Source organism: Phascolarctos cinereus, unplaced genomic scaffold (genome assembly GCF_003287225.1).
Source record: "Phascolarctos cinereus isolate Bilbo 61053 unplaced genomic scaffold, phaCin_HiC Scaffold_2;HRSCAF=192, whole genome shotgun sequence".
Classification (NCBI taxonomy): Eukaryota; Metazoa; Chordata; class Mammalia; order Diprotodontia; family Phascolarctidae; genus Phascolarctos; species Phascolarctos cinereus.
The window spans coordinates 38,145,948-38,169,951 of NW_027555625.1; the positions used below are offsets into that span (position 1 = coordinate 38,145,948).

General features: G+C 41.3%; 1 protein-coding gene and 1 long non-coding RNA gene across 2 annotated transcripts in view; one reads left to right on the forward strand and one right to left on the reverse strand.

Moving 5' to 3' along the window:
* The window catches only part of LOC110202921 (uncharacterized), a 28,824-nt gene that overhangs the window by 3,601 nt on the left and 1,219 nt on the right, over positions 1 to 24,004 (reverse strand). Inside the window, 4 exon segments of the mRNA XM_078149315.1 lie at positions 3,969 to 4,064; positions 4,823 to 4,949; positions 16,419 to 16,474; positions 17,162 to 17,253. Of these exon segments, the coding sequence (XP_078005441.1) occupies positions 3,969 to 4,064; positions 4,823 to 4,949; positions 16,419 to 16,474; positions 17,162 to 17,253 (371 nt within the window).
* LOC144455746 (uncharacterized) lies at positions 251 to 4,828 on the forward strand. The gene is made up of 3 exons (XR_013484469.1): positions 251 to 3,386; positions 4,143 to 4,217; positions 4,666 to 4,828. It is a non-coding gene; the product is annotated as an uncharacterized LOC144455746 (long non-coding RNA).

Sequence of the window (24,004 nt, forward strand, 5' to 3'; positions counted from 1 at the left end):
GAGTGGCAGGGACCAGCCGTCAAGTAGGGAACAGAGAAGCAGTTTCCTGTGGTGCAGATGTTCCGAAATGGCCCCAAAACATCAAAGCCTACAGTCCAGAGTTTTAAGTTACCCCAAAATATAGGTTTTCCTTCTTGTGCTTTCCTGCCAAGTTCTTATAAGAGTATGCTTGTCTTTCACTAAAGATTAATGGAAGCGTGTGATTCAGATTTATATGTGTATTGTGATTAATTTTAATATATCAGTAGCTATCATATAATTATTATTTATTTTGTCAAATAAGTGGTTATATTTAATATCTATATGTCATTGTGAGTGCTGATTGTGTAGCTAGAATTAATTCAATGGGGTCTCAAGAGCTAGAGTGGTAAGGGAAGTGTATTTCCCCTCAAAAGAGTTACCTGTAGGCCTCTGAGAGAGCTTGAGTGGAACCAGGTAACGGTGGTCTATCTGTGGGAATCTATACCTGCCAGGATAAGGGCAAGCTGGAGTGAGTGAGCCAACTCAGAAAGTGAACAGGTGTTGACACAGCCCATGAGAGAGGTTATATAGTGTCACATGATGGGGGTGGTCACATTAAGGGACACCCCAGGCATATACTGTCATATTATACCTAATCCTAGCCAACTACCTACTATCTGATTTCTGTGCTCCAGCTCTGGGGTGGATATCGAATATCACTGGAGAAAATAATAAAATTGAGTTAATTAAACACACAAATTTAGGGCATGTCACCGTAACTGGGGCCCGGCTCCCATCAATACTGCTATATTTCTTATGTTCTGTACAACAATCCTATTCTAATTCTCTATTTTTAATTGCACAAGGACTATTCCATGTCTTGTTCCTCAAACCACCCTCGGCTCCCCAACTCTCACACTTATAGCAGATGAACAAGGCTCTTACTTCACTGAGAAGAATGAAACCATCTGACATAAGTCCCCATTCCTTCGCTCAAATTTTCTCAACACAATCATCCTTGCTCTCCTCTCTGCTAAGCACAGAAGTGAATTCCTATTAGTCATTAATGTAATTCTGCTTATTCACTTAATTCCACTCCCTGTCCACTTCTCCCAAAAGTTCTCAATTACACGTTTTTCTCTCTGGCAATTTCAGTTTCTCATCTCACCACTGATTCTTTCATTCATCAGCCTACAGATATGGTCTCTCTAGTCTTAAAATTAAAAAAAAACCCCTAACACCTTCTCTTGATCTTTCTGACCCACACTGCTGACCACCTTGCTCCTCTCTTTTACTGCTAAGTTTCTAAAATGTGTATACATCTGACGCTCTCACTTTCTTCAATACATACTGTCGTCTCAGCCTCTGACAAAGGTGCTTCTGCCATGATTCTGGAACACAAATGACTTCTGAATCCCAGGACCTTTTCTCAAGCCTTCTTTCTCACGGCCTCTACACAATTTTGGCCTGTTGGCCACTCTCCCTTCTACTGGATACTTTCTCCTCCTATGGCTTCAGATACACCCCATTCTCCTGCTCCATTTCCTTACTGGCTTATCTTTTATTCTGATCCCTTGCTGTGGGTCTTCTTAAAGGACTGGTCATCGCCTCTCTTCTTTTCTACCAGCACCCTATCTCTGGGCACTTCCGCTTACTCCTGTAAGTTTAACTTCCATATCTATAAAGATGAATTCCCAATAAAGAGGAATCATGGTACAGTGGAGAGAGTCATAGGATCTGGGTTTGAAATCTTGGCTCTGCCATTTACCACCTGTGTGACTGTGGGTAAGTCACTTACTCTCTCTGGATTCAGTTTCTTTATTGTCAAGGTGAGGAGGCTGGTCAAGATGGACACAGCAACACTAAATCTTTGATCCTATAAAGAGAGAAGATGAGTACGTGGCAAGGAATCTTGGCAAGTATGTACGGCTAAATAGTTGAAAGATAGATTATTAAGATGAGTGAAGGTGAAGCAGCTTAGGATGGACACAGAAGGCAATAAGGAACACAGGGTCTCAGAGGGAGACCATCTAGCTCAGGAATCACCTTCACAACGTCTCCAGCAAGGGAGCTATTAGTCTTGCCTAAAAACCTTCCATGAGAAGGAAATCATGACCTCTCAAGAGAGCCCGTTTCAATTTGGGGATGCTCTAATCATTAGGAAGTTTTCCTTTACATCAAGCCTGCACCTGACTCTATAACTTCTAATCTGCAGGCAATCAGTAGTCAATTTTCTTGCTTCTTAATGTTGTTGGAAAATGCCATCTACGCATGCTGTTTCAATGACGCAGCAGGGGAGCCCAGGTGTGGCCACTCTGCCCTCTGTCCCACAGCCTGGTGCTGAAGGAGGCAGCTGCAGCTGCCACTTATATGTCTGACCTCTTCTATAATAGACGCAATGTCAGGTTGGTCAATTCCCCTAAGGCAAATTTCTAGAAAAGGGAAAGTTGCCGAAGACATGTGACCACGAATGTGAGAGTGGAAGGAGGCCTTGAGGAATGATGACTGACTGCTAAATACTAAGACAGAACTAGGGATGGATTCCAGAGAGTTCCACAATGAACAAGAACTCGAGCATGATATAAGCTAGGCACACCAGGTCTGGAGGGCAGCCTGTCGCGGGATTATCGATGCCATTCCTCCTGCCACTGTAGCCTTAAGATCACTGTCACCAAGGCACAATGACATCTCTGTGCTCTGGGAGATGAGACTGCATCCTTCTATGGCAAGAGACAATGATCAGGATAAATCTTCTCTTTCTGCTGAGACAGTTATATCCTTTTCTCTCTCTTCACCATAATCCAGATACAGTCTTTGTTCTGAACTCCTCTTCACTTGCCCCTCCCAGCCCAATTCCCGTTGCCTCCCAATGCCCCTGGACATTTCCAGACAGGCCAAATGCCTTCTCTTGGGCACACTAAAATGTACCCATCATAGAGGCCTTTTGCTTTCTGAATCACTGGCCTATCTGCTGCTTCTATGAAGACCTCTAAGGAGAAAAGCATGGTCTCCCATCCTTCCACATCTGATTTCCTGGTTTCCTTCCTCTGACTATGCTCCACCTTGTCAGTGTTCTTCCTACAATGGAGTGTCCAGAACTGAACACAATATTCCAGTTGTGGAATATTGTCACATCACAGAAGGCACCCAGAGGCCATCAAGTCCAACCTAAACCAGACTCAGAATCCCATCTGAAGCCTCCCCAGAAAGTGTCAATAAGTGAAACGCTGCAGAGGTGAGCCAAGAGGAGGATGTGAGAGAAAGCCTTTAGAAGACAGAAGAAGAGAAGCAACAGCAGGAGTGAGAAAAGCCATGGACTAGACAGAGCCTCAGTCTGAAGCCTCATTATGATTTTAACCAGCCGGGAGCCCATGGACAAGACAAAAGCCCCTGAGCTTCAGCCTCCTCTGCCGCAAAATGGGAAGGTCAGTGCATGATTCACCTTATGTGGTATAAAAGCATGTTGTAGGCTACAAAGTTCTATATGTATGTAAATTGTCACTACTACCATAGAACTCCATGGTGACCACAAAGATCATGGTCTATGGAACAGCCGGACAGAAGACAGATTTCAGCATTTCACAAGAAAGAGAGACCAAAGGAAATGGTGTGAATATAGATCACACTTTTGGGATGGTGGTTTGGGGCTTGGAAGGAACTAGAAAAAATGTAAGGTAAATATGAAAGGCAACAAGACCGAGGAAAGAGCTTGTTTTGTGTCAGTTTTAACTGCAGGTTGAGTATAGTTATATCTGAAAGCAGAAAGAAAGGGAACTTTGAAGAGGGAGAGATTAAAGATGCGAGGAGAAAACCACCATGGGAGGAGGCACGAAAGGGGAGATGTGAAGGTTAGAAAGAGACCGAGGACAGGGGCAGAGCAGAGTGAGTTATCAGCCACGTGACAGAAGTCAAAGAGGTCAGACAGCTGTGCGGAGGCTTTAGGGAAAACATCCTACCACTCCTCAGTGGCTCCTCCAAAGGATTCCATCTGTTTGGCTTTCACTCACCTAGATAAGTGCTTATCAGGACTTCATTCTCTGTCATCCATGGTGTCTCTCTTCTTTCCAGATGGGAGATCACGTCTGGTTTGGAAACTGGGAGCCCTGCTCATAGGGATATAAATGGTAAAGTGCTGAGGAAAGAGACATCACAGAATTCAATCTTACCTTCTCCCTTTACAGAGCAGAGGGCATGATAGGAAGACCCAGACGATGGTACAAAGGACCTCTATACTGTGTTCCCAGGAAGCAGTGGGGGTAGGTAATGGGGATGATCTGGCCTCAAAGAAAGCATGTTCACTTAAGGTATACATGGTATGTTTATTCAATCAGCAAGTAAGGACAGCCAATAACCCGGGTGATAGTTGGGATCGAAAAGTACCTTGACATGCATTGGGCTGAATCTAATAAGATAAAATTCCATAAAGGATAAATGGTGTCTTAAAAACCAACTCCACAAATATAAGCTGGGTAAGGCATGGACAGACTGCCATTGCCTCCGATACGCACTGGCTCTGTGACCCTGGGTAAGTCACTTAACTTCTCTCTGCCCGAGTTTCCTCCTTTATGAGAATAATAAGAGCACTCACCTTCCAGGGTTATTGTTAGGATCAAACGAGATATCTGTAAAGTACTTTGCTAACCTTAAAGCACTATGTAAGTGCCAGCTATTACTATTATTATTATTATTATTATTTTATATCAGAGGACTTAGGAACCTCCACATCACATGCAGTCATGAGAAGACCCCTGCACATAAAGTCAAAAGTCAGTGAAACGCTGCAGACGTCCCACAGCTACTGGGAAATGAGAAGTCAAAAACATGGACAGATGATGATGCCTAATAGAAAAGCTGTCCTTACCAAGGAAGACAAAATTCTCATAGTTCTCCAGCATCACGTCCCGGTACATAGCTTTCTGGGCAGGCTCTAAGCGGTCCCATTCCTCCTGGGAGAAGTCCACGGTCACATCTTGGAAGGTGAGTGATACCTGAAATGTCAAGTCATATTTGTGCTCACCCAGGAACTACTCCTCACAGGGAAAAGCAGGAAGATGTGAAGGTAGCAGAATGTAAAGGCAGAAGATCTCACTCCAATTATCCTTATTGAATTTCATCTTATTAGATGTAGCCCAATGCCTGTCAAAATATGTAGTATCCTCACTTTACTTGTGTGTCTGTTTTTTTTTTTTGTTGTCAGACTCTGCATCATATAGGACATTCTGCTTTAGTACTCAAGGTCAACCTTACAAATCATCTCTCAAACTGAGTCCCAAGTACATTCTACACTTTACTCCTGTAAGGCCCTGCTCTTCTTCTATAATAAACATTTTGGCAGGTTACAGGGGTAGAAAAGGAATGTTCACATAAGCAAAACTAGTCAATTCGCCTTAAGAGATATAGAATCTTAGTCAAAACATTGAAAAAGATAGACCATTTGGGGGACCAGAGAGAAAACTGCCCTCAAATAAATGTACTGAGAGAAGCTGTCTGATGACAGAGCATTGGCCATAGGGCACTGTAGTATGTAAACTCACGTGAATGTGACTGTTTTTAGAGATTATATCTAATTAGACATTATAAACCATCTAAGTGTCTGGAGACTATGGGAAGATTCTATAAGGACTGCTGGGTCATACTTGACAGAAAGGTAGACCTTTGGGGCTTCAGCTCACAAGTGGTAAATGGATCATTGTTTATGGAGAAGCATTAGTGGGAGGAGGAAGATTGGGGGAGTGGGAGATAAGCAGATGAAGATAAGAGCAGGAGAGAAAGCTGAAGGCAGGGAGGAATGAGGGAGAGAAGGCACTGGAGGAGATGGGGAAAGCCGCTACCAGATGGAAGAATAGTGTAAGCTGACAGGGATTGAGTCAGATGAGAGTATGAGCATCTGCAGGTGTTGGAAGCCTTTGGAAGAGCTAAATCCTGCTGCCCGAAAGAGAGAATTCTCTGGGTTTTTTCTGCCATCTAGCAACATCTCTAGCTTGAGAGAGGAAACCTCTTAGGGACATTTGTGTTACCTTCTACTGCTTTCTCTGGTTTGAGGGGGACAAACAACAGGGGAAAGACTGGCCTTGTGGCTGTCTTTCTGTGATGAGAGGCTTGGATTTTTCTCAGAGCTAACTGGATAAAACAGAATCCCTTGCTATCTGAAAAGCCGGATGAGGGAAAGGGTGTATGACTGTCTAACTGTCTACAGCTTTAGGAGAAACCCCCTCAAGCAGCCCAGATCTTATCTGAGGAGTCTGGCAGTTCTCTAGCTTGAGGGAACTCACTGAAAGAGTGTAACACCTTCTCAGCACCTTGTCAACGGGGGATATGTGCTAAAAGAATTTGTCACTGCTTCAGCTCTAGAGTAGCAGAGAAGTGGCTCTGTCTACTTTCCTGAGCTGTGAGGACCAGAAAGTGAGCATATAGGACAGAAGTGATTTTACCCAGTCAGTGAGGCATGACTCAGACTACTCTCTAAAGAGACCAGGGACATCAAGGCCTGCCATCCACTGTTTTGAGCTGACCTGGGCACATGGTTTTCCCCACTCATGTGCCTGCTTCCTTGCTAAATTTCTATATGTATGTGCCCATTTCCCCCAATAGATACTATATACATTGGTTAATGAATGGACTGTTACCTTCTATTGACTAAATGTTATCTTCTTTTTTGCCTCATTATTTAGGAAATGTTTCATATTTACGTGTCAGTGGAATCATTGTGACTGATTTCTTATCAATCGATGGGATACATCAGTGGGTATTCAGGAACAACAGTGGCAAGTAGTAGAAGTGTGCTCCCTCACCCCCACCCCAAATCAGAGTCACTCCTAGTAATGTTCAAGAGAATTTGAATAGCAGTCACGTGGTCATGGCTATGACCAGCTGGTTACCTTCTTTGGGAAAAATTCCCAGACCTGCTGGTGTGAAGCCAGACGGTGATGTATGAACCAGGCTAGAGAGAGGGATGAGAAGACAGAAGCCACATCAGGTACCACCCTCCCAGCTACACTGCCCAAGTGGGTGGGACTGTGGCCACACTTCAGCTATACTAAGAAACTCCAAAACCCGAAATTGATAAATTAAATATGGTGATCACATTACATTCTAATTATTCTCCATCACTGATCATGATATTTTGGGCAGAATTACTCAGAATGCAGGCCACAAATGGTATCTCAGAGTATAAATTTTCTCCTCTCTTTTCATCTACAAATCATGTAATCTTGCTCTCTTCCAGATCACTACTATATGCAAAGTACATATAAATAAAAGCCATTATACAAAAGGAATCTGAGAAGGATAAAACAATCAGGGAATATTTCATGGAAATATATATTTTTAAAGATACACACACACATATATAAAAATATATAAATACACATACACACATATATTTGTTTTTAAAATCATCTTCATTTCCCCATCTCTTCATCTGCTCCCTCCCAAAGAGCCACCTCTTTTAAAGAGAAATTAAAAACCTAACTATCATGTCAAAAAACACTGACATTATAAGTAGTATTTTATATTCATGTTCTCCCATTTCTGCATGGGGATGATTTTTGTACTAAACCACAAAGGATGGTCACAACGTCAGCAGGCAGAGATGAGAATAGTATGAAAGGCATAATAAAATGAACAAAGGCATGTAAGCAAGACTGGGTGAGGGATTCACAAGGGTTAGTGAACAGTCTAGTTTGGAAGGAAACAGGAAGAAACTAAAAAGGTAAGCTGATGCAAAAACATATACAACACCATGCCAACTTGATTTTGAAAATCATGAGCACCAAATCTGTTTCAAATAAATCAATGAAAAAGCATTTATTAAATAACTTTGCCAGCCATTACACTTAAAGAAGGGTAAACATATATACAAAAAGGGACACTATCTCTGTCTCCAAAGAGCTTACATTCTAATTGGGTGAGATGACATATATAAGGAGGAATGTGGAGGCCAGGGAAATGGGGTTATGGGCTGGTGAGTTTCAGGCATGGTGAGTGGATCCGTAAGGCAGTTAATTGACAAGCCCTTCCCTCAAGCAATGGTACCCTTGATCGATTACAGTGCCTAGGACAAAGGGTAGAAAATGAAGAGGATGGGCAACTGGTACACTCTCATGCAGCAGGAGACATGTGGCAAGATGGTCTGGGCAGGTGGTTAGATGGTATGTGAAAAAGCATTATCTGGGGCTGTGTAGATATATATGGTGGCCTGGGTATGTTCAGTTATCAATGTGACTTCGCCCTTGGGCAAGAGTTGAGGGGTATGTAGGGTGTGCTAGAGTCAGCTCCTAACAACTCACAAATTTTCAGTGTGAGCGTTTACACCTTGGAAATTGCCAAAAGTTACAAATCAAGGTCTGATTTATTGGTTTGTCTATTGTCTAGCGTAGACTTAAAGTGATGGAGAAAATGTTAATGTAGAATAAACCTAAAAGCATGTGGTGCATACTTTTTTTTTTTCAGAGATCTGGTTGCTAAGCACTTAGCAGACAGTTGGGTTTGGATTCACTGACTGAATACTCATATTAAAAAGATGGGCCTTTGTTTCTGGGAGAACACCAGGAGAGAATATTAGTGGTTTTTTCAAAAGATGTTTTTGAACTAAGAGCACCTTGGGATCACTGAAAGTGTTATACAGCTTTCTAAATGCAAGCAAACTCATTCTCTCCTATTCTCTTCTATTCAGTTTCAGTCTTAGCTCACTGTCAGAAGTATCTGTCCAAGATATACATACTGATGTATTATCTTGAAGCACTGCTCATTCAACTCAGTATCTCATTCTGGACAGCAGTCATGCTTAATCATTTGTTTTTTTCCTGTAGAGACTAGTCAGCTACTCCCTTGAATAGCCATTTATGGATCGGTGAACATCTGTAGTACTCTGGGCCTTAATGAAATTAGCATCTCATGCACGACAGGAATATTTGAAGATCCTTATTATATAAAGAAGATTCCTTTTCCATTTGGATTCTGCACAGAACGTGTCCTGTATCAGTATTACACAACCTAAAGTTAGCATACATCTTCCTGTTTAATGCCTTGAATATGTTTGTATCTATCAAGAAATCTTTTTTTTTTTTTTTGAGGCAATTAGGATTAAGTGACTTGCCCAGAGTCACACAGCTAGTAAGTTTTTTTAAGGACGGATTTGAACTTAGGTCCCTCTTGACTTGAGGGCCGGTGCTCTATCCACTGCATTCAAGGAATCTTGTAAAATATTAACATGTATTAAATACATCTTATTGGGGAAGAACTTCTTAGATTGAGTTTTTCTATGAGTCAAATGCTTTTAAAAATAATCAGCAAACAATAAACAGCAGACTCTTGCAATCCCTATACCTTATGACAAAACTGTGTGAATGTGAATTTGGTGTTCTACTGTAGAAAAGAGTTTGTAAAAGCCTAATTCTTCCATGCTCATATTTTATATAAAACGAAAAATAGGCATTTGGATTAGTCATTACTATAATCATAGGATCATGGAGTTACAGCTGGGAAGGACCTTCAAGGACAGCTAGTTCAATCCTCTCATTTTACAGTTGAGGAAACAGTTTAAATGACTTACCCAAAGTCACACAGATAGTGAGTATCAGCCAGGATTGGGTCCCAGGCTCTCTGACTCCAAATCCAATCAATGCCTTTCTCACTGCACTGCTGCCTCCGCTTAATCACACTTAAAAAAAATAGCGCCTGTGATTTCTTTCTAAACATTTATTACACATGCATGAATGAATGAATGAATGAAAAAGCATTTATTTAGCATTTACTATGCACGAGGCACTGTACTAAACACGTGATACAAATATAAGCAAGCAAAGGAACTGCAAGGAGCTCTAATTAAGGAAGACAACACACAGTGTCAGAAGGAGGGAGAACGGTGTATGCTGGTGGCTGCCTGGCTCGGAAATGAACAGGAAGATTGTGGTGACCTGGGTTCCAGGCGAGGTAAGGCAAAAAGAGGCTCAGGAATGAAGCCAGGATCCAGGGGCAGGGTCCGAGTGCAGACAGGGGGACAATGAGAAGGAGCATAACCACAATGTGGCAGCATGGTTTCGAAATGGCTTGGACGTGTCATTTCTTCCTTTCTCCAACTATCGCGAAAATTAATACCCTGGTCTCCTCTGGCACCTATTTGTTTTGTTTTTTAAACTACTTTAAATCAATACCCTTTGTTTTTACATCAAATTTGTTTCCAAATGTATCCCGCTCTGTCCCCTACCCAGAAAACCTTTCTTTATAACAAAAATTTAAGGAGAAAAAAAGAGAAGCGGTTCAGTAAAACCAAACAAGCCGCTGACTGACAGGATGTGAATGACAAGCTGTTTAAAAGCGCTTGCTAAGCCCTGGGAATGCAGATACAAAAGAAAGGCAGGCCCTGCCCTTCAGGAGCACAGCACCATGGTTAACAGCTAGAGGGCTGTGCAGAACAGGTGGAGGCAGGACAGAAAGCTGACCAGACTGCTTATGATTGGGCCTGTGGTCACCAATCAAAAGAGCCCCAAGGTGTGAGCTGAGAGACTGGTTTGGAGTCTCTGGGTAACATGGTAAGAAGATGGCTGGGCACAACATAGTTGGGACTGGGGCCAACCAGACATGGTAATGTAGGTAATATTCCACACCCACACTTCCTTACCTTTGCAATGAAGTGGGGTGGTGTTGCTACCACTTAAAAACATATACAGTGTATATATAAATATACTTCTCGTTAGCACTTTATCTCATGCATCAAGGTATTACAGTGAAGACATAAAATTTTTTCATATTTGTTACAGATTTAATTTGATATGAAATCTAGCTTTCATTAAAGTAATGTAATGCTTACGCACCATTTTTGCGACTAGTCTACTGCAGTGGATAAGGAACTAAAAATACCCAAAGTGTGATTCTTTTGATTAGCTCCCTAAGATATTCCTTTATTTATTTACTTGATTTTCTAAACCCTCAGAAACCTATTAAAAGCACTTTCTCTTCTAGAGTCCATTCCTATACATTATCTCTTTCATTAGTAAAAATAAATTTCTTGATAAGGCACTTATTAAGTGTTTATGATATGTCATGCTCAGAGTCAAGTAATAGGCATACAAGTACAGGCAAACAAGACAGTTCCTGCCCTCGAGGAGCTTACAATCTAATGGGGGAAGGCAATACATAGAGGGAGCTGGAAAGAGAGGGTAAAGGTATGCATATGGTGGAAACTTGTTTATGAGGTTTCTATGCCTTAACACACGATCAATTTTTTTAAAGGTGCCATGCACATTTGAGAAATAGATTCCTTTCTGTTAAGAATTCAGTAATGGGCAAGCATCAATAATAATATCTAACTTTTCTAAAATTATATTCATTTCCTTATTTTTTGTTTGATTTTTCTAAATCTAAAAGACACACATTGAGGTATCCAATTCTTATAATTGTACTGTCTATTTCTATAATACAACTAATTTTTCTTCAAGAAGTTAGATATCATGTGATTTGGTACATATATTAAATATGTATTAGCTCACTAGCTATGTCATTTCCCTGTTTCTCTCTTTTAACCCTCTCTATTTTTACTGTTGCCTTGCCTGAGATCATGAATGTTACCCTTGCTTTTTAAAATTCACCTGAATCATTAATAAGTTCTGTTCCAGCACCTCTGAATCTTTGTTTCAAGTGTATTTCTTGTAAACAACATATTGTTGGATTTTACTCTCTAATCTATTCTGCTACCCTTTTCCATTTTATGGATGAGTTCATGTCATTCATAGTCATGCCTTAATTGTATATTTCCTTCCATCACATCCTCTTTTGTTCTGTTCTCTTTTCTCTCTATAAAGGGGAAAAGTGGTCTGTTCCAACTCCTCTGTTCCTCCTCTCTTCACCAAGCCCAGGCCCTGATCTCTGGTTCTTACATTTCTATACTTTAATCTACCCTTCCTTTATGATCAACTCTCCAAAGTTGAAGCTTATTTTGACTGTGACTCTATTCTCTCTTTTATGCTCTCTTCTCTCCCTTCCCTTTTCTTACTGGTATTCTTGTTGGGTTTAACATATCTTTGCACTAAATTTATTATGTGTATGTGTTCACTTTTCTTTCTCTGGCTCAGGTAAGAATAAGGTCATGAGAAGCATACTCCTCTATCCTTCTGTCCACATTTGTAGACTCTTTTTCTTGAGTACCCCATTTACATTAAATAGTAAATTCTTCCCCCCTTTTCATTGTTTTTCCCTAGTGTATTTCCCCCTTTTTCTTAAAACCAAAAAAATTACCCTCAACCCTTGTATTTATCTTATTTACCTGAACACCTTTGTAACCCCTGAAGACATTAGGATTCTAAAAGGTTATTCATTTCTTCCCTGCTTAGTAGAATATAAATACTTCATCATTCTTTAGCCCCTTCCAATTACTCAAATATATTATCTTTGTGGGTTTCTTTCGATTCTTGTGTTTGTATTTGAAGGTTTATACTCAGCTCTAGTCCTTTCATTAGGACTACTTTAAAGTCCTCTAGTTTATCGAGTTAATTTTCCCCTGTAGGATTATGTTCAAGTTTTGCCTGGTAAGTTACTCCTGGTCATAACTCATTATCTTTTCCCTTTTAGAATGCCATATTCCAAGGTTTTCTACCTTTGTTACAGCTACAGCATAGTCCTGTGTGATCCTAACTGTGGTTCTGTGGTTCTTGGATTCTACATGGCTCCTTGCAGTATTTTTTCCTTTAACTTGGAAATTCTACCAAGTAGCTAAGCCATTCTCAAATGTTTTGCGTTGGGGATTTCTTTCAGTAGGTGACTGGAGATGCCTTCTACTTTTTACTTTACCTTCTGGTTCTAATAGATGTAAGCAGTGTTATTTTATGGTTTCTTGGGATACTGCATCCACATTTTTTGTTTGGTCAGGGTTTTCATGGAGTCTGACAATTTTAAAATTACCTCTCTTCAAACAATGTTTCAGGTTGGTTGTTTTTTACAGAAAATACTAAGAAGGGAGAATAAGTAACTATACGGAACAAAGATCAATATTAGCAAATTGATCTAGATTAGCAACTTGGCTGCAGAAATCGTACATGAAGAAATACGTTCCAGGATAGGTCCCAAGCTCACAAAATGTTCTAGCTGTTGCAGTTATTTTCCTTGTTGATGCAGTAACATCCATTGAGAATAAAAGTGTGTATCTATGCTTTGCATAATTGGAACAATGCTCACAGCAATCCAAATCTGTCTCCCCTCACTAACAAGGAAAATATCTCTTGGCTTTTGTGACTGGTCTTGGTCTGGCTCTTTGTTGGTTTTAGAGATTCAGCCAAGATCTGCCCCATCTACTTGCCACCTGGCATTATTCTTCAGGGCTGAGAAGTACACCTCAGCCAGTGGCTGTCTCTGTGGGGGTAAGAACCAGAGGTGGGACTGGTAAGCTTCAGCTCTTGCAAAGCCCTAGTTAGCAGCTCCCTCTGTGTCTGGGTCTATTCAATTTTCTGTCATCTCTGTCTTTCATTTGTGGTGGAGACAAAGACTCTAGGGGCACACTTCTGCCAGAAGCCTTTTTTGAAAGGAAAAAAACTGCCTAGAGATTACCATTTATACATATATATTTGAATACACACACATATATATACATACACATAAAATGGGTATATGTGTTATATATTTATATTATGTATGCATATGTACACCTGTGCGTATATGTATATGGATATGTATAAGCAGACTAGCCTAATGGACATAGAGCTGGGCTCAGAGCCAGAAAAATCGGGGCTCAAGTTCCACCTCCAACACATCACGGCAATGTGACCCTGAGCAGGTACATTTACCTCTCAGGACCCCAGGCAGTGCTCTGAGGTGATAAGTGGTACAGAAGGTGCCAGTCTGCATTGGCAGAGAGCATTTAATCATCAAGAGTTCACTATTCAAATGAAATCATAGGTCTGGTTCAAAAAAAAAAGTCATAAATGAAGAGAATTCAATTTTCAAGGCTAGGTTGCAATAAAATAGAGGAGAAAAAAGGAAGCACTGTCCAAATTCATCTAAAAACAGAATGCTGTAGTATTCAAATTACCAAGGGGATAGTTTATGGAACTAGACAAAATAATGTAAAATTCATTCTGTGAATCAAAAGGTCAAGAGTTCTTTAAGAAAGAATGAAAAATAAAAACCAATGCTAGGCATGTTAAGGTGAGAGGTAGCATTACTAAATTTTAATTTCCATTACACAGCAGTAATTATCAACTCTATCTGGTCCTGAATAAAAAAGGTGACCAGTGACAGAGACTGGATAAGTAAGGTTAGAAGGAAATGTGTGTAGCAATCTAATTTTTAACAAATTTAAGAACACACAGTACTTGATATAGAATTCTTTATACATGGACTACTGAAACTACTGGAGAGCAGTTTAAATGAAAATATGCTTAAACCAGCATCATTTGGCTATTCTGTAATAAATTCTAGAGATAAATCCTATGCAAGTTAAACTGTTAAAAACAGATAATGAAAGTTGCTCCCATAACTACAGATAATTGATAATTTTAAAACTTTTTATTGATGCCCTTTTTTACACCACAGACATTTTTTTTTTGTGGTTAGGCAATGGGGTTAAGTGACTTGCCCAGGGTCACACAGCTAGTAAGTGTTATGGGTCTGAGGCTGGATTTGAACTCAGGTTCTCCCGAATCCAGGGCCGGTGCTCTATCCACTGCACCACCTAGATGCCCCATAGACATTTCTTGATATGCTTCCCTTTCAACTTACTTTTCCTTGTAACAAAAATAAACAATAAAGTAAAACCAAAGCAGCGACCAAAGCTGACAAAGCATGAAACATTTGCAACCACAGTCCTTTACCTCTCCACTAAGAAGAAGATGTGTTTTACTCTGTCCTTTGGAACCAAGACTGGTCCTTGCATTTAATCTAGGCTTGGCTATTCTATTGTTTTTTTTTATTCTCAGTGTTTTAGTCATTGCGAATATATTTTTTTCTGATTCTGCATTCTTCACTCTGCATCAATTCATAAAAGTCTTCCTGCGTTTCTCTGAAGCCCTTATACTTGTTGTTTTTTATATATTTATATGACACAAATTATTTAGACATTCCCTAAATGATGGAAACCCAATTTGTTTCCAGTTCTTCACTAAAACAAACAGGGAAGCTATGAATACTTTAGAATATTCATATTCTAAAATATTCTGTCTTTGAAATCATGAAAGTCAATAAGTCAAAGGGTATGGGAACAAGCTTGTAATCAGATCCAAAAAAAGGCAGTATCACAAAAGGTAAAATATATTACTTCAGTTCTATCAAAAGAGAAAGCTTCTGCTGTACACCTTCTCTCTCTCTCTTACACACACACCCACACCCACACCCACACCCCACACAGATCAAATAAAAATGAGAGATTCAGAGTGGGGTCAATGTAGATGACCAACCATGATTCCAGAAAGCTGCTGATGAAGCACGCTACAGATCTTCTAACAGAGGGGCGACGGAGAATGAACCACACATAGGTAGATATGGGCAATGCAGGAATCTGCTTTGCCTGGCTATCCATATCTGTTATAAGGATTTTGCTCTTTTTTCATAAGAGGAGGAGAAGGAGATGTGAGGGAGAGAAAATAAATGCTCACTTAAAAAAAGAAAATTTAGAAATGAGATATGAACTAACATTTCTAAAAATGTGAAATGTACACTATCAACCACCAGCTCAACACTACTGGCAATCAGAGAGACTCAAATTAAAGCAAATTGGAGCTTTTTTACCTCACATACATTAAATTCCTCAAGATGGAAAAAATCCCACCGTTTGTGGGGATGTGAGGAAAATAGGACATATTCACTGCTTATGGAGTTATGCATTGGTCCAAACAAAATACTTTGCAATTAAGTAATAAGAGTTAAAAACCTGTTCACATGCTCTGATCCACTATTGGGTTGATACCGAAAGGAGGTTACTGCCAACAAGAAAATATCTGTCCAAAAGTATCTGTAGCAACACTATTTGCAATGGGAAAAAAAGTGAAAACAAACTGTCATCTCAAAGACTGAACATTCATGTGCTATAAATAATGATAAACAGGAAGGTTTCTAAGAAATATAGTATGATCTATATGAAACAGCATAAAAGACACAATGAAGAGAGCAACACACACAATCGTTTCAACTGTGTACATGAACACAAATTTAAGTGGCAAACAAGTGAGATCAAGAACAGCAAGTGGGAAGGATGCTGGTCTGGGGGTTGGAGGACCTAGGTTCAATCCTGGCTGTACCAACTATTCCCTGTGAGACCCTGAACACATTACTTAACCTTTCTGGGCCTGTTTCCTCATCCGTAAAAGAAGGCAATTAGACCAGATGACCCATTAGGTGTCTTACAATTCTAAATCTATGAACACTGGACTATGTTAGTAATAGCTTATAATATATCCCTTCTTTTAACTACTAACGGACTAAGGCTGCGTGTACTATTGGTCACAATCACTCATGTATGTTGTTTTACTTACCTTTTTTCCAAAACTACACACTGTAGGGGATTCAACTGGGAGTAACTCATGGGTATCTATGATGCATCAAAACAAAATTTATCAATACAGTTATTTTTAAAATCAATTCTGATGAATATATCCTTCTGTGTCAACAAAACTTTATTTGTTTTTTGTTTTTACTTTTGAGGCATTTGGGTTTAAGTGACTTGCCCAGGGTCACACAGCTAGTATGTGTCAAGTGTTTGGTCTGAGGCCGGATTTGAACTCAGGTCCTCCTGACTTAGGGCCAGTGCTCTATCCACTGCACCATCTAGCTGCCCCTCAACAAAACTTTAAAAACAGGCAGTAGGTCTTAGACTCCTTTGCCTCGGTACTACGAACAAATGAATGAATTTTCAAAGGATGGGAGGTCAGAGAAAAGACCCAAGACAAGTGAGGAATATTCCACAGAGGACCAGAGTGCATTTCAAGACTCAGGTTCTAGTTCAGGTTTGGTCACTGGTCAATTTCAGTAAGACATCACCTTCTTTAGGCTTTGATTTCCTCATGAATCAAATTAAGGGTGATTTCTAGCATTTCATCAAGTTCTAATAAGCTATGAATTCTACGTCATCTGTCAGAAGCACCAGTCTTCTGAGGTAGGGAAAACTGACATTCACGCTCCTGAATACAACTACAAACAAAATAGGGGATAAGAGAAAGAAGGGTCCACACTTTGAGAAAAGGAATGGTATTTCGAGAAAGAAGAAATCCTAACTCACCTGCGATCTGGCTGGTAGGAGACCAGATGTCATTTCCATCTCCTCCTTGATTTCCCTCTCTTGGGGAAGGGCAGAATCTTGAGAAGTCAGAACTGAAGGACAAGAAAGAAATCAAGAGGGAGACCAAGTCCTTCCTTGTAGCTCACAAGCCCACTGTGGTGGAATGTCCCACCCATCATTTGGGTGGGATCCCCATGGTCCTTAGAGAAGGAGAGGTCAAAAGGAGTCGAATCAGATGCATCTTCTACTAAACTCAAAGGGAAAGCCCATGGATATGATTTCCTGAGGACAGATTGAAATGTGAAATCTAAGAAAAGTTGAAAAATAATAAAACAGCATCTGGCTACTCTGTTGAGTTAAAATCTCAAGGCCCCCAAAAACTACACCCTATTCTAGCCCCGAGCAACTGACTGCCTGCTGGCCAGCCTTATAGATACCAAACATACTAATAAATGAAATACTGAACAAAGGCCCTTAACCAACGTCAACCTGCCAACTGCACCTGCTCTATGTACCTTAGAGGCTGGAGATCTGCATCGTGAAGTTAAAGGTTAAGTCAGAAAATCAGGCCATAAACAAACACTAGCACTTTTGTTCTTCATACGGGCTCACAGGACTGCCAGGCATGGCCAGTCACAGCTGTCATGAAGAACAGATTCTTATCTCTATGAGGCACAGAGCCAAAGTTCATCCAGGGATGAGTCAAATTCTTTCCTCACTTCCTTTTCTCTCACCTTTGGCCCATCAACCGATTACCACACTAAAAAGTCTGAGCAAAGATCTGGAAGCAAGGTAACAGATAATAGTACCTTGCTTCCCCACCAATCGCCACTGTGGAGCCCCGCAAAGTGGAAACATCCCTAACATGGGACATTTCCTGTACAAAAATGGAGAGCTGACAGTCTACCTCCAGAGCTGCCACATCACCGCCCTAATCTGGACAAGCTTTGGAGAACTGCAGCGTCCTGCCCGCTCCAGCAGGCAGAAAATAATGTACTTTTAAAAAATCTAATTTGGATAAACAAGCTTTATGCATGGGTTTTCTCCTGTTCTCTTTCCTACTGCAGATGCTGGCTTACCACCTCATCATCGATTTGGAGAGGCCTTTGCTGCCAAATATTCAATTTGAAATACTCAAATGGATCTGTGATCCCACGACCTTTGGAAGTTCATTCTAATGAAGCAAGCCATAACCCATCCGTGCTGGTCCATCCTATGCAATTCTTGTCCCTATCCTTCCATAAGTTTGCCAAATGGTATCTACCCATAGTGCTTAAGGACTTCCTTGATTTCTCCTGGCATCGCAGCAGGGTCAGTGAAGCACTCTTGGCTGCCCACCTGTCATCCCCTGCCTTCGCCACATGACCGGCCCATCTTTCCCGCAGCATGCTTTCTTTAGATGGCATCTTTACGCCTATTCTTCAAGTTCTTTATCTGACATATGTTGCAGCCTTCTCATAACCACCAGGTTCCTCTCCATTGCTCTCTATATAATGGTAATTTGTAATTTTTCAGAGACTGTTATATTCTCCATCTCATTGCTATAAAACAATTCTGGTAGAATGCTCACACACCTCTCTCTCTCTCTCTTTCCACATATCTATATACCATATGTACATACATATATACGCACGACACTAAATATGCTATATATCACATGCTATATACACATGTATATATGTAACTATACAGTACAGTAGTATATATGTGTTTATTACACACACACACACACACACACAATGTTAGAAAGCTCCACAGGCTGTCCACCAAATACTTGTTGTTACATGAGTACTGGACATTCTCCATCCACTTGGCTTCTCTCATTTGGATGGCTGGGCCAATTTCTAATGAGTGGTCACGGATATTCTGGAGCTTGAGGCCACCAGCACAACGTCATCTATGAATGGGAGCATTAGGAAGCCCCCATCACCCACAATCCTGTCAAATGTGAGATTTCAAATAGACTGGAGACACCAGAACTCACACAAACAGGTTTTATTCAAATCGGAATGGAATGAACAACACTAATGAGTGGCCTGGACTCACCAAGGTACCAAAAGACCTGAGAGAGGTAACTGTGGAGCTACCTCAGCGAACTCTCAAAAATGATGGACATGAGAGAGAGAGAGGTCCCACCAAACTGGAAAATGGTAAACATCTTAGGGATTTTTTATAACCAGGAAGCCTACAGACTCTGAGTCAGAGCTGATGCCACCTGGGTTTGCTCCACTGCCACCACTGCAGGTCAGGCCCTCACTTCACACCCAGACTGCCCAACGGCCTCTAACTGACCTTCCTCCCTCTTTCACAAAGCAGCAACAATGGTTTTCCTAAAGTGCAGGTGCCACAATATCACTTCTCTACTCAATAAACTCCAACGATTCCTTATTACTTCTACGATCAAATATACATTCTTCTGTTTGGCACCACCTGGCTCTAAGCTACCTTTCCAAAGGTAGGTTATTTGTGGACATTTCTCCACACAACCCTCTGTTTCTCATCTTTACGCTACAATAGACTCTCTCCTCAAGTCCTCTTTGTACAGCCCCTTGTTTCTTTTAAAAACAACACCAGGTAGCTCTTCCTGATTTCCCAACCCTCCATATGAACTAGTGGCTTCCACCTCTGATTTATTGTCTACTATGGGCCAGGCACTGTGCTAAGGGCTGGGGAGACAAAGAAAGGTAGCAATCCCTGCTCCTAAGGAGCTCACAGTCTAATGGAGGAAACAACAAGCAATAAAACTATTTACAGGCAAGCTATATACAGGACAAATTATGGAAAATGAGCAGAGGGAAGGCACTAACTTTAAAGGGGACCAGGAAAGGTTTTCTGTTGAAGGCAGGATTCTGGCTGAGACCTGAAGGAAGCCAGGGAAGCTAACAGGCAGAGATGAGGAGGGACAGAGTTCTAGGCTGAGAGAGAACACATGAAACTGTGTAGATTCAGGAGACAGTGTGTCTAGACTGAGGAACAGCAAAGAGGTGAGTGTCATGGGCCTCAGGATTGCAGAGTATATGGGGGGAGTTTAAGGTGTAAGAAGACTGGAAAGGAAGGGGGCAGGCTATAAAGGGCTTTGAACGTCAAACAGGATTTTACATTTGATATTGGAGATGATAGGAATTGACTGAATAAAGAGGAGTGACATGCTTAATCTTGTGTTTTAGGAAGATCAGTTGGATAGCTGAGTAGAGGATGGATTGGCATGTGGAAAGACACGACGAGGGAGATCAGTCAGTAGGCTTTGCAATAGTCCAGACGCAAGATGATGAGGATCTGCACCAAGGTGGCGTCACTGTCAAAGGAGAGAAGGCGACATATGTAAGAGATGTTCTAAAAGTAGAAACAGGACTTGGCAACTGATTGGTTATGAGGAGTGAGACAGTGAGAAGTTGAGGGTGAAACCTATGGATTGGTTATGAGTGAGATAGTGAGAAATTGAGGACGACACCTAAGTAGTGAGCCTGGGAGAATGGGAGGATGGTGGTACCCTAGGGAAGGTAGGAAGAGGGGAGGGTTTGGTGGGAAAGAGAATGAGTTCAGTTTGGGGTATGTTTTGTTTAAGATGTCTATGAGACATCCAGTTTAAAATGTCCAATAAACAGTGGTAAATACGAGACTAGAGTTTAGGAGAGGTTAGGGCTGGACAAATCTGAAAATTATCAGTATAGAGATGATAGTGGAAACCATGGGAGGTGAGGAGATCACCAAATGAAAGTGTAAAGAGGGAAAAGAGAAGATGGCCAAGGATAGAGCTTTAGAGGACACCCACTGTTAAAAGAAATAACTTGGAAGAAGATCCAGAAAGGAGAATGAGAAGAAACAGTCAGACAGGAAGGAAGAAAACCAGGGGAGAAGACCATCACAAAAATCTGGAGAGGTGAGAATATCTAGAAGAAAAGGGGGAATTGATGGTGCTGAAGGCTGCAGAAAGGTCAAGAATGGTGAAGACTTTGAATATTTGACAATTAAGAAATCACTGGTAACTTTGGAGTGAGCAATTTCAGTTGAGCAATAAGTTAGAAGCCAGACTGCAAAGAATTATGAAGAGAGTGAGAGGAAAGGAAATGGAGGCACTGACTGTAAACAGCCTTTTCAAGGAGTTCAGCCAGACAAGGGAGAAAAAATATAGGATGCTGGCTAGCAGGGAAGGTTGGATGAAGTGAGGGTTTTTTGATAGGGTAAACATAAGCATGCTTGCAGGCAGTAGGGAAGCAGCCAGTAGACAGAGACTGAAGATTAGTGTGAGTGGGGATGGCAGAGTGAGAAATCTGCTGGAGAAGACAGGAAGTGGTGGGATCACTTGGTGCACGAAGAAGGGCTAGCTTACAAGGAGAAAGACGACCTCTTTGTGTGAAATAGGAGGAGAAAGTGGCAGAAGGTGACCTAGTGATGTGAGATGAGGAAAAGGGGAGAAAAGGGAGCTCTGAGTGAATAGCTTTCACTTTTTTCAGTTAAGTGTGAGACAAGGTTCTGAGAGGGTGGGGAGTAGGGGGAACCATGAGAGATCTGGGATAAAGGGGTTTGGAAGAGTGGCTGTGGTGAATGGGACAGTGAGCTAATTAGGGAGGGTAAAAGGGCTTCATTGCAGCCCAGTTGAGATTATGTAATATATAAATTTGTAGTGGACTCTGCCAGCATATTGCCACGATTTTCTTAAGCTTCATTTAATAGCATCTATAAGGAGTGAAAGCAGTGTGGATAGTGGGAATGATCCAGGCTAAGGCTTGACAAGACAAGACTGATGACAGGATAAGGGAACAAGGCACTCTAGAGAAGAGAAAGTGTAGGGTTGTACTGTTTGAGAAGGGGTCAAGACAGGGAAGGATGGGGAGTGGAGCCAGTGTAGGGGTAATGGCTTGGGAAAGAACTAAGGAGTCATGAGATCAGAGGCCACACTGAGGAGAAAGACTAGGTTTGGAAGTTGCAGGGCAGAGTGAAAGATGGCATGACAATAGTGGTAATGTGATCAGACACAGGAATTTCAACATGGAGGCAGTTCATTTTGCAGGCTATGGCAAAATCAAAGGTGTGACCATTTTTGTGTGTGGCTAAAATGGGGTGGTGGAGCAGGTCATGGGAAATGAGTAAATGGAGAAATGAGAGGTTAGAGGGCTTGAAGGAGTATCAGGATGTTATAGTGAAGTCCCCCGGTATGAGGCAGGAGTTGGGGAGGAGAGAAAAACTGAGTCAGGCACAAAGGAAAGCATCTCGGAGGGCGTCTGCCAGCAGAATCTTAAGTGGGTGATAAATACGGACTGAATAAACTTCACAGATGTTACTGAATGATGGTGGTAGGAGAGCCGAGAAGTGGTGATAGAGAGCAACGAGTATTTCGACTCTCCCACCTTTACCAGGGGAAATGAATGAAAGTGCAACCAGTGCTGGAAAGGGTGACCAGGGCAGCTGTGTCATTAAATACAAATACAATGTATTTATTTTGTATAGTACGCATTTGTGGACTAGAGCATTGGGCTGAATGAAACATGATGAAATTCAGTAAGAATAAATGTAAAACGTAAATTATACATGAGTTAAAAAAAACTTCACATGGAGAAGATGGGGGGAGATAGCAGTTTATCTGAAAACAACCCAGTGAACAAGACTTAAAAGAGCCAGGCAGGGGTTTTAGTGGGGTGCAGATTCAGTGAGACCACAATTAAGTGGCAGCCAAAAAAGTTCATACAATCTTGGGCTGCGTTAAGAGAGGACTAAGTTTCAGACAACAATTCCTTCATATTATGCTCTCATTCATAGTACTATGTTCCATTTGGGCACTGGAAGTTAAGAACGTTGATAAAGTAGATTGTCCAAAGGAGGGCGACCAGAACGGCTGGAGGCTTTGAATTCATGTCACAGGAGAATGAATTGAAAGACCTGAACATGTTGAGTTTGGGGAATGGAAGACTCAGAAAGGAATAACGGCTATCTTCAATTATTTGACAGCATGTCACACATAAACAGGATTAAGCTTATTCTGTTTGTCACAGGAGGTCAGAATTAAGAATAATGTGTGAAAGATGACAAAGAGCAAATTTAGGCTTGATGTCAGGAAAAACTTCCTGACAAATAGAGATGTCTAACATCAGAATGAGCTGCCTTATGAGAAGTGGGAGACTGCTCCTCCTGCGTCCTTAAGCAAGGCAGGATGAGATTTGTTGGGTTGTTATCTAGTGGAGATTATTTTAATAAGGAAGGCAGGATGGAACTAGAAGTCCTATGAGGTCCCATCCAGCTCTTGAGTTCTATGACAGGATGTCATCTCAAGGGCAAGGGCTGTTTCATTTTCATCTTTGCATCCCGGCAGCAGCACAGAACAAGGCACGTAGTAGATGCTTAATAAATGATGATCAGATTGTTTAAGCTCACACAGCTACTCCACAAACAGTAAAAACAGATTAGGCAGCAAAAACAACACTCAAATATGAGAGGGAGAGATGGGGAGAAAAGGGAGAAAAGGGAAGAAGGGGAAAAGAAGGGTGAAGCAGACAGAAGGGATGAAGAGGGAGAAGAGAAGGCACCAAAGGGGAAAAGGAGTGAAGGGGGAGAAAAATAAAAGAGAGGAAGGAATGATGGGGGAAGAAGGGATGAAAGGGGTGAAGAGGGAGAAGGGATCAAGGGGGAGAAGGGGTTGAAGAGCCAGAAAAAAAGGGCAAAAGGGGAGAAGAGGAGAATGAACTGAGCAGGGGAGAAGGGGTAAAGGGGGAAAAAAATAGAAGAGACAAAGGAGTAAAGGGGGAAGAAGGGACGAAGGGAGAGAAGAAGAGAAAGGGGGGAAGGGTAAAACGAGAAAAGAGTAGAAGGGACGAAGGAGAGGAGGAAGAAGGGATGAAGAGGGAGAAG